The following is an 11,425-nucleotide window of genomic DNA, read 5'->3' as shown; positions in this document are numbered from 1 at the left end:
GAGACCGCATCAAACAAAAAATGAGCTACCCCCTGCTTTCATTCTCGTTTCCTGTCTGTCTCCGTCTCTCTGTCGGGGTTCAGGCTACAGGGCAACACATTTATCATCAGCAGACTTAAGACCCTGTGCTTTAACTAGCTGCCATGTACATACAAAGAACTGGGTCTGCTTTATGGGTTCTCCATTGTAAGCCTCAGCACAGGCCTCTCTCCAAACCGCAGCAATTAGAAAGGAATTAGATGAAACCACGGTCGTAAATTTGGCAACAAATTTTCCTTCCTGCACAAAGCTCCTTGCAAGATCACGACCGCCAGAGAGAAAGACAGAGTCGGTCCTGGCTATGCGGTGACCGTCCTCCACTCTAACATGACGCCACAACAAGGAATCTCCAATCTGCCTTGGCCTCATTGATGTTTCAGTGGACCTCAATTACTGAGTGATTGCATCCCGCTGTCCCACCAGTCAAAACACTGCCTTACTTCGGGAAATATTTTCACAGCACCATAATTGCTTCCATCTGTAGCTACACTGTGGCAACACAAGCTATGTCATTACGCCTGAGTGAGTTCACAGCAAAACGGGTGGCGGATGAGTATTTTTCAAGTGTGAACGTTTGCGTGTCGGTGAGGGTTTGGATGCGCGCATTCGTTGATTCATTGAATCGCTGCATTAATCAACAGAAAGGAAAAAGAGATTTGATAAAAATGTTGAGTTGGAACGAGGAAGGAATGTGATGAAGAAGGACGTCTCTGCTGCTACAGCACCAGTATACACACACACACACACCACCTCTGACTCCTGTTTGATGGATGGTTTAACAGAGTTGACTTTAGCTGATGAACTGTCTGTACAAACACAATTCGAGTCATTCCCCCCCGAAAATGCCTGCAAACAGCAAAATAAAAAGAGGGAGCGTTTAGCTCATTGCTGCGGGGAGACTCTGGCTCTTGGCATTTCTGAGGCTGTTGCAGGGTCCCAGCTAAATGATTTGGATGCAAAGAAATTTTGAGACGTTCATGCCAAATTAAAAAGAGAGAAGCTGGAGGTTTGACAGACCATTTAGACCACGTTTATGCTGTAACCGATCTGCCTGTCAGCAAGGGTCACAACCTGGAAAAAAGCAAAGCCAGCCAATCGACACGTCGTGATAACCTGCCGTAAGCGGGTCTGACATCCCACACCGTCTGTTAACGCCTGAACCAAATCTCACTCATTATGCTGTTTACAGAAATGGTTTATATTACCTGTCACATGCATGTTCACACATGCTCGCCTCTCTCTCTCACACACACACACACACAAACACACAAACTCAAACACCCCCATGAGTTCAGAGCTAGTTAGATGATTTCTGTCAGCTGAGTGTGTTCCGCTCAAACATCATTAAAACGAAATCCAGCCCAAATCCAGCTGCAGTTTGTCACACTGGCTGAGTTGTCCACTGTGAAGAGCCGACTAATTTAGAGGGCACACAACTGCTCACACACAGACATTTATGCCTCTATTTTCCTGCAGGTTAAACTGCTAGTTCAAACTCTGAGTACAAATGGGTGTGACCAGCTCATTTTTGCAATTGTGATCAATGCAATAGTGACCAGAGGCACAGCACGGTACAAACTGGAAAAAAAAAAGAATACTTTATTAGTAGGAGGAATACAATATCAGTAGGTGGAGTCAGGGCAGGCTTCAATAATGACCAATCATGTCAGGTCTGACTGTTTCCTAATGGGCCAAGAACTGTCTTGGCGGAGGATCCAAACCCACATGTCCACTGCAGCCAAAACATGTTTACTTAGAACTCCAAACACATTTCAAGGGCAGGCAATTTTCTTTTTAAGGGATAAGGCTGGTGTTGTTTTATCTTTTTATTACTGTCAGTCATTCTCCTGAAGAAACTAAAATCAAAAAGAAATTTAGGCCGCTAACACACATATCATTTGTGAAGGCAAAGCCTAATATTGCTCATGCCTCTGTTGTGCAAACACTATAAAAATAAATAAATACACATGAAAGAGCCAGAGTGCTGCACCAGTACCCCTGCTGCACTTTTGATCTCTGCGAGTAGGTCTGCATTGGGTTCACAGACGCCTCTATGCTTCTGTGTTTACATCATTGAGTTTGATGAGCTGAGAGGCATGAAGTCTCTCTTTCCAGAAGAAAATGAAACTCGAAGATTTGATCATCAGACAAAATGTCCAGACACTATTGATAAACCTCAGGACAAGTGTTGAGGAAAAGCTGAGGAGTTTGTGTAAGTTTGTGTTTTGTTAGATCCCGGTGTTATGTCAGAAAATTGAATAATTGACAAACATATCCACACTGTTTGACCTGAGTGTAAATATGGGTGTTAGACCACATCACTCAAATTACAGACTGCAGATGGAACAAACAAACAGTTCCTGCTGCTGCATGGTAACTGAATGTGTTTACATAAAAGAAGAAGAAAAGACTTTATCCTTGCCTGCACTGAAAATTGCCTTTTGATGTATGTTTGTCAAGGTCAAAAATGCAAACTTCAAAACGCTTAGTGTTTCTAGTGATTTCGGAGAAGTCAGTTTGCGCATCTGCTAACTAAAACCTTAAAAGTTGCTCTTTGCACTTGTGTTTTCAATAAAATGTGGCCTGAGCAGGTGGAAATACACGCACAATTTCATGCCAGAACAGCTGCATCAGTTCAACCCCCTCCTTGCAAGTGTGCTTGTTTGGACCCAAGAAATTACCGAGCAACAACGACGTTAGCCTTCTTAGTGCCTCAGAGAAAGTAGAGCCCATATAGGTTAATAGGTGTACAACAGATACACACGCACGTATACACACACACACATGCATAATTGAACCCAGATATTACTCTGACCTCATCTCTTTCATCAGCGTGTCCCTCCCATAACACATCGTCTCAATTAGACGTTGTACTTCCAAACTCTGCTTTGATCAGAGGAACGGCATTTCTCTACATACTAATAATTTGTGTGTGTGTGTATGAGTGTGTGCGTGTTTTGGTGGGTGATCTTTGTTTTTTAATAAATGCGAAGAACCATGTGTAACCGCAAGGCAATACCCTTAGCTACACTTGACTCCCTCACTGTTTCCCATGATTAAAGCGATCTCACACTGTGGTCTCCTGACATTGCACAAAGACATTTCGCTAACGATGGAGTGAGGAACATTATGCTCATTTAATCGATTTTTAGGACATTAAAAAAGAGAAAAGAAAAAAAAAGAAGGGCAACAGCTCAGTCATGATAAGAGGCAGGTGGTTTACATCACCTTGGCAGAGTTACAGCCTGGCCACGAGCCCACTGAGGAGGCCAGTGACAGCGCTGTGACACCGGTGCCACTCTCAGTCCATTTGTCACACGGGCCCGGCCTAGCACCCATGAAAATAGCCTCTCTTCCCCCTCCCCTGCACCTCCCTTCAATCTCAAAACTTTCACCCCACCACCCTCGCCTTTTCTCAGTTTCCTCTGTGATTACCCCCTTGCCTCCTTGCCTCTCTCTACTCCTGCAACCTCATTTTTTCTGTCCTCTCTTCCCACTGCTCCGCTTCTTTTCTTATTCACCCTTATGACTCCACACTTCTGATCCCCTGAACCGTTTCACCCATTCCATCCTCAAAGTTTGCCTTCTTCCTGTGATCTCTCAATCCCTTACTCATTCTTTTTGCTCTGCTCTCTATTCCTTGATCTGACTTACCAAGCTACCCCCCCTCCCTCCCATCTTTGCTCCTCTCAGCCCCATTCCTCTCCCCTCGCACAATCACCCTTGATATCTATTCGACTGCCATCAGCCAGAGGAGAGATGAAAATCGATTCTCCTTCCAGCAACTGCTTCTCTCTGGCTAAGGAGAAAGGGGAGGCAGTTAGCTGGGGCTCTAAGTAAGGCTGTCCATCCATCTCCCTTTGAGGTCTGGTGACAAGGCTGTTCTGAAATCAGTGTAGCGCTGACTGGGACTTGAGAGAGATGAAGCATAAGGGAGAGAAGTAGCAGAGGAGCACAGACTTTTCAGAGAAACTGCAAAGATAAAACCAGCATAATTTTCTCTTAACAAGCTGAATATAACCTGTTTACCCTTAAGGGGCTGATTCAGCTAAATTGTGCGAAATTGAGGACGTATTTGAAAACCGTTGTGGAACCACTATAAACAGCTACTTCCAAAGGAAAGTGGCTAAAGCCAGCATGAAAAGTCACTAAATGTCACTAAATGACATAATATGCTAATTCACATGAATCACATTCATGACATCATGTCATATTTTTATTATGCCTAGTGTCAACTGGTTTCAGCCCTCTCCTACTCTCTCTCTCCCATTTACAGTAATTTAATACAGCTGAATTCCAAAAAAAAGCTGTTCTCATTCCCATGTTTTTCTGTTTCTTTTGTCAGACAGCGAAACAAGTATGAAATAGTGACTGAATTGCTGCTCATTAAGACCACATGTTATCCAGCCGTCACTTCAGACCATTTCCAAGCTGCTGCTCTGCTCTGCTGAAATCCTGATTTTAAAAATGCAATGTCGTCTGACAAAGTCATGGTATACATAAGTTAGAGAGACAGCTCGAAGTTCATTCATGTCTATGGCTGTCGTCTGGTCAGCTGAATGAGACATTGAGAGGTGTGCCTGCGGAGGGAAAGCCTAATGACTCGTGGGGCAATACTGGCAACTCTCTTCTACAGACAGTAGCTAAGGTTTGTTCAAAAAAGTTGCTAGATTTGTTGCTAGGTGCTTTTTTGGAGAAAAAAAAATGTTGCTAAAGGTCTGAAAAATTGGCAAAGCTGCCTGCAAACACCCCCTGATCACGAAATGAATGCCGGCACAATGGAAAAAAAGTTCTGAAGAGGCTCAGATGCAAAGAAAAAGTTCATTTATAACATAGTTAAGAGGTGATTAAGTGTGACCAAAATGTGAAAGATAAATGAATGTAAGTGAGAAATGTGTAATTTAGGTGAAATTTAGGACACTGATTCTCAAACTTTCTGATTTGTGACCTGATAAAATGAAGAAAAACGATGTCTCCTTGCAACCTATTGTCACAGATTACTACCAAAGAGGAATATTTTCCCTGTAAACTTCTCATATTGTCCTAGGCAAAGAATAGCCATTAGTATTATTATTAGTCAGCAAAAATTGAACATAAGTGTATGTTGTAGAACAATGTTTTGTTGTTGTTGTCATATTAATAATTTTATAACCATTCAGGTTTATCTTGTTGTCCACTAGAGTCACCTCAACCCCAAGGTTAGGACCTGCTGATTTAGGTGACTCTTTAACCTTACCCATAATGTTGATAAAAAAAAAAATTGTTATTAAAAAACAAAAAAGAAAAAAACAAAAAATAGTTTATTCTGATAGTCGACTGTTGAAGATTGTGTGAATTTTTTATCATGACTGGAGACCAGAGTGTGAAAATTTATTTTGACACGCAGCTGCAGAAAGAGAGTCCTCCTTGAGGAAAGAAGCAAACAAAAAAAAAAAAAAAAAAAAAGACAGATAGATAGGCTAGACCATATTTCACCTCCCATCTGCTAGGTCAAGATACAGACAGGTGGAATGAGTCCAATATAGAGATATGAAATATTCAGAAACCAAAAGCCTTCTGTCTATTCCACCAATCCAATTCCCTGAGGAGTTTCTGTTGGTGAGTGTGAGCATTTGTGTGTGTTTCGTAAGTACATAAATGTACATTGTGTGTCGTCTGTACGTGAGGAATAAGGCATGTGAGGAAAAACACAGAGAAAGATGGTGACAGACACATATAGAGAGGGTGTGCAGGCAGTTTTCAAAGTCTTAACGGTGTCAGTGACAGTTTGTCATAACAAGCCCATTGAAGCTGCGCCTCTCTGTCTTCCTCTGACTGAATCTTGCGTTTGCTGATGGCTGAAAGAGTCTTTGTCTTACAGGAAGACAAAGAAAGATGAACTCAGTGTTAACTAGGAACAGGAAACACAGAGGAAAGCATCCATATAAGAGACAATGAAAGTGTCAAATAAAAAAAAAGGGGGGATATGATGAAAGGATAGGCCACGGCACCAAGTTCATCACAATATCTGAGATAAAGTGCTGGTGGCAGCCATCAGAGAGATGCTGACTCACATTCCAGCCATGTCAGCCCAGCAGCTCTCGCTCATCTAGCGACAACAGAGCTCACCTCTGTCAACAGAGTTCAGCTTGGGCATATTTCACGACGGGATCAGACATAGGAGAAAACAAGCCTCAGAGCTAGGAAATTCCTCAAAGGCAGGGCCAGAGAGCAGGAACAGCGGGTCTCAATCTGACATGAGGTCCAAGAAGAACAGATTTAGCTGCCCACTTTCATCCCAGTGTAACTGAGCTATTTGATGTGTGCAAATCTGAGGATTTAAATTCTGCTTCATGTTTGTGGCCAGTTTAAAGAAGCACTCCACATTTATTAATCATGGTAAATATTACACAGCCTGTGAAGCAGATCTCCCATGTCTTCTGCTACTTTGGAAGGAGCTTTGTCAAGTCTAAAGAAAGACACATCAAGTTGCATTGTGGGAAGTGTAGGATCTACTGTTTTTGGATTTTGCCCATACTAACTGCAGAAAATTGATATTTTATCTCGTAGTTAGAAGGTGTTTCACAAGATTAACTACTACTAGGCAAAAAAGAAATGGTATTTTTTGGTGCTCAAATAAGATCTGGTATACTCCCTCTTCATGTAGAAGTGGGTCAGTTTGCTGCTTTGGGAATAGAAAATTGAATTTATCCAATGATCTAGATGAGTATTCTTTTTTTTTATGTCCTCTGCATTGGAACGTTTTGATCTGTTATTTAAAGATATATAAGATACAAGTATGCTGATGGATGTGGAAGTCACTCTGACTGATAGTTATTTGAATATAAGACCTTCAAACTGACAATTGCATGCAGCAAGTCATAAAAGTAAAGGAAATTAGAGAGCGTCTCTCTCTGTGACTAAAAATCAGGATATTTCGGCTGCTTTGATTCAACCATTTTTCAAAATCAATCTCTCGCAAGCTCCCTAACTATCGGGAAGTGACGTATTAAATCGTTGGAGTACTCCTTTAAAGTTAACAGACATTTTACAACTCAGCGCTGTGATGATCTACAGTGTGCAAACAGTAGAAAGCTGGTGCAACTACACCTTCAATATGAGTGTCATTACTTTCTCTGACCCCAAGATCGTGCACCAGAGGTCAAGATGTAACAAGTACAGAAGAGGATCCAAGACCTGAGCCCGTAAAACAGTCCATTAGCACTGAGCATGAGTAATTATGTTCATCTCTCACCCACTGGTGTAGTACAGAAGTGGGGTAATGATCATAGCAGTTGCACTTTTAATTACAAGCTTCCTGCACAACAGTGTGTATTTGCTGAAATTGAGTTCCTTAGTGGAGAAGACATTTCTCACATTTTTCGTCTATTTTAAAAAAACTAAAACAACAAAAACACAATAGAAAGCCAACATGACCTGTTTTAAATGAAACAGACCTTTTGGAAGATGGTGGGTTTCTGTGTAGGAGCAAGACCAAAGGCTTGAATAAGGCCCTGCCCCCCCACAAGGAGCTACACGTGGGCTTAATGAAGACAAATAACTAGCTTAACTTCACCATACACACAGTGAGCATCAGCCATCGGTTACAAAGGCCATCCCCTGTGGTTTGGCGGTCAGAGGACCTGAAGTGAGAGAGCAGCATCAAACAGAGCACCCATCTGAAACGGGATTAGAGTTGTATGCGGGTTCCGATTATGCAATATTTATCTGTTCTTTTCTCAGGGAGCATGGCACATGAACTCGGGGAACTTTCAGAAGCAAAGGATTAATTTGCACGCATTGGAATTAGCGCTCAGATCAAAGCGAGGGGGTGTCATGGGAGTATCCAAAACCTCTGTGTATCTAGAATAGAGATTTCGCTTTGCTGTGTTCTACTTCTATTTTCATAATGATAGGGAGAGAGCAAAAAAAAAAAAAAAAAAGGGAAACATCAAGGGGAATTCAAGCTGGAGTTGAATATAATTAACTATATGTATGCAACAAAACCTACCAGACCAAAGCAAAGATAGCATACAAGTAAGGACAGAGTAAACAGTGAGAAAAACAAAGTAAGTTAAAACATACACAGGGATTTTCTTGCCAGTTCAGAGACAATATGAGACTAGCAGACCGTCTTCGTGTTGGATCTTGGTGGTTAGTCTTGTGAGAAGTGAGACACTACAGAGCACTGAGGTGGACTGGGACTTGTCTCTGTGTTTATTTGTGGATTTCCTCTGTATAAACTGAGACTACCAGGCTCTTCCTCTTTTTCTTTCTTTTTTTTTTTTTTTTTTTTTTTTTTTTTTTATTGTATTGCTGTTTACCCTGAAGACACACAAGTTATGTAAGAATCTGGGCAAAGACAAGAGAGCGATTAGCTTCAGCACTTCTGGGCAAACACACACACACACACACACACACACATAAACACACACACATAGACGAGAATCACTCCTCTTACCGTCACAATCACCCAAGTGGGCCACGTTTCCCTGTTCAACATCTTGCTCGAACGGCAGTCTGCAGGGGAGAAGAGACACCGTCATTAATCAGAAGACACAGCGGCACAGCAACTCGGCCACTGATACACAGCACAGATCCACTCCGATAAAGGAAAGCTATCTCAATGTTACAGCAGAAGATGAGGTACATGGAAGTGTACATCCCTGCAAGCTCCTTTGACACCTTGACTGTTGAAATCCTTGTTTTTATTGTGAGGGGGGAAAAAAAAATCATTACAACAGCAAAAGAGCAGAGGAGGCCCCTGAGCTGCAATAACTATCATTATAATTTAAAGATAACCACTTATGCCTGCAGGGTCATTTATTAAGCTAATTAATGCTCTAAATTGTAAATATTTCTAGGTCAGCATACTTGTCTTCACATTAGATATTTGTGGTGTAAATATAAACCCCCTGTCTTCAAGTATTATGCAGTTAGTGGAGTTTTAAAAAGTCTGTTAAAGTCATTAATATGCTGCTTAAGGTTCTAAAAAAAAATGTAATTAGATCATCATATCAACTTTATGAAAAATCTATTACAACCTTCTGAAAAAGTAATTTGTCATATAAGTTGAATGTTCAACAAAAACAAAACCTCAAACTTTATGTTTTCTGTTATTTTAGAGAAACGATGACATATCTTATTTCTCTAACTCTATCCCCACGCTTCAAAACTCATTTCCCATTTGGGCAACAGGGGACCATGGAAAACTCAAAGGACAAGAATATATGATGAAGTGTGGAAGCAGAGAGGAAATGATGAGAACAGCACACAGACCAGGTGTTTATGAAAAAAAAAAACTGTGTTCAGGCTATCAGGAAAAGCAGAAACATTGCAATGGACAGACTGAGCAAGTATGTGTAGTAATGTGTGCACACACATATGGTTATCTTTAAATTATAATAAATGGCCTTCATTAACAATTGGCACAACCTGTGCCTTAAAAGCAATTTACATAGGAAACTACTTTCTACTTTGGTTTCACTTAACGACTGTAATCTGGGGCAACCAGCTAGCTTGGCACTGTCTGACGATAACAAACATGTAAAAGTCACTAATTAACACATTTTATCTAATTTCTTTGATCTGTGAAAAAACTGAAGAGTACATACAACGAGTTGTGCTTTGGCTGGTAGTTACGTGCTCGGACTGTTTCTTGGTTGGGCCTATTTAGCTCTTGGCAAGAAATCAAATAAGTACATTTCCCAAAATGTCAAACTATTCCTTCAATGAACCTACATATTTAAGAAAATACCTTTGACTTTAATGCATGATTCATTAATCGATGTGATCCCTTGACCATACATTGTTAGACTTAACCACTGAGACGTGACTCACACTCGTAATCAAACACTTCAGAGTTGTAAGGATCGGTTGTATCGGTGAGCGCTTGGCAGAGATGCTCAGGTGTCCTGATGCAAGTCTATGTAATACTTTAAGGGGCATTAAGATATGGGAGCTTATTTAAAGCTACAAGCCTTCAGGGAAGCAGGCTTGTTGTGATTCTTACTTACAAAAGAGGATATTTAAATTTTCTGGTGGGTTAATATCACAAATCAAAGATTTACAGGTTTATGTTAATTTGTCTTAATCTGTTGTGGTAATGAATCAGTCAAAACCGCTGAAGACAATTTGAATTAAACTGGAAAATTGCGACAAAGAAGTAAACAATTTAAAGTTTTTCATGGTTCTACACTGAAGCACCATTTGGCCCACAAACAACCTTTGAAGAACCAGAGCACAAACTGCCCGGGGACACTGAGTGGAGCTTACTGGGACAAAAGACTAAGAAGTCAGCAATTAGCTAAAGGTTCAGGCAACAGCGCAGCCAACATTTGTGCGTTTAATGCCTCGACAACACTGTGACAAATGAGTCCAGCCGCGCTGTGAACCTACAACGGTTGTCATCTTAATAAAGAACAATGTTTTGTGTTCAGCTGGCTGCCTTTCATTGACTGTGGGTAATCTACTTTGTATACATTAGCTTTGTCTGTGTGTGTGTGTGTGTGTGTGTGTGTGTGTGTGTGTGTGTGTGTGTGTGTGTGTGTGTGTGTGTGTGTGTGTGTGTGTGTGTGTGTGTGTGTGTGTGCATGTTTTTTTTTTTTTTTTTTCATTTCCAGTACATTCTCCCAGGTACACTGGCTTTATATAATAAAGCAAGAAGTGATGAAGACCATATGTTTTTGCATGTTGCGTGCTGTGGACAGCGATTACAGATGCTTGGCCAGGAATATTTGTACCCTAGGGGATACTTCTGCTGCCAGAGGGCACGTATAAAGATTATGGAGCAGCTAAAGTAATTTAATGAAACAGAAATTCTGGTTTGATTTAAAAAAAAAAAAAAAAGTCTTCATATATTGAGTCAGCGGAACGCCACATGTTGCAATTACAGTAAGAGTATGAATAGTCAGCATGTGGGCAGAGAACCAGTTTATTAAATGTCGTGAATAAACTGTTGTTTTGTCACCATATTCTCAGTATTAGGAGTTAGATGAGAACTTTTCTGTCTCACCTTGTTCAGCTGCACTATAATAACAGTGAACACAATGAACACTGGATAATTAGAAACACACATACATACAGCACTAAAACCAAACCTAAAACCTTGTTTTCCTCCCAGTAAAACAACCACAACAACTACTTTTATTAAAAATACAAGACTTCTCTTCCTCAGAAACTGCCCGCAGTATGATCTGATGTTATATAACACCAATTGCAGACTTCTCCTCTGGCATCAGTTTGCAAAGAGAGGTTGGATTATTCCACAAAGAGGAAATCCACAGTAACTCGATGCAAAATCGATTGTCGAGTTGACCGCCCTTGGTAAATCAAATCAAGACCAAACACAGGGGCCTTTAATGGTATAAGCAGGAAGCCTGAGGTGGTCTTTAAGGTCCATGTTGTC

At 41.0% G+C, this 11,425-nt stretch overlaps 1 protein-coding gene across 1 annotated transcript in view; it reads right to left on the bottom strand.

Annotated features, from left to right (window-relative positions):
- sema6bb (sema domain, transmembrane domain (TM), and cytoplasmic domain, (semaphorin) 6Bb) overlaps positions 1-11,425 on the bottom strand; it is a 114,158-nt gene that overhangs the window by 13,257 nt on the left and 89,476 nt on the right. Inside the window, exon 16 of the mRNA XM_041041047.1 lies at positions 8,480-8,538. Coding sequence (XP_040896981.1) covers positions 8,480-8,538 — 59 coding nt within the window. The remainder of the gene's footprint in view (positions 1-8,479; positions 8,539-11,425) is intronic.

The sequence above is a fragment of the Toxotes jaculatrix genome, chromosome 6 (genome assembly GCF_017976425.1).
Source record: "Toxotes jaculatrix isolate fToxJac2 chromosome 6, fToxJac2.pri, whole genome shotgun sequence".
Lineage (NCBI taxonomy): Eukaryota > Metazoa > Chordata > Actinopteri > Toxotidae > Toxotes > Toxotes jaculatrix.
Note: the sequence above shows the minus strand (reverse complement) of the source record. Positions and strands in the feature narration are given on the sequence as shown.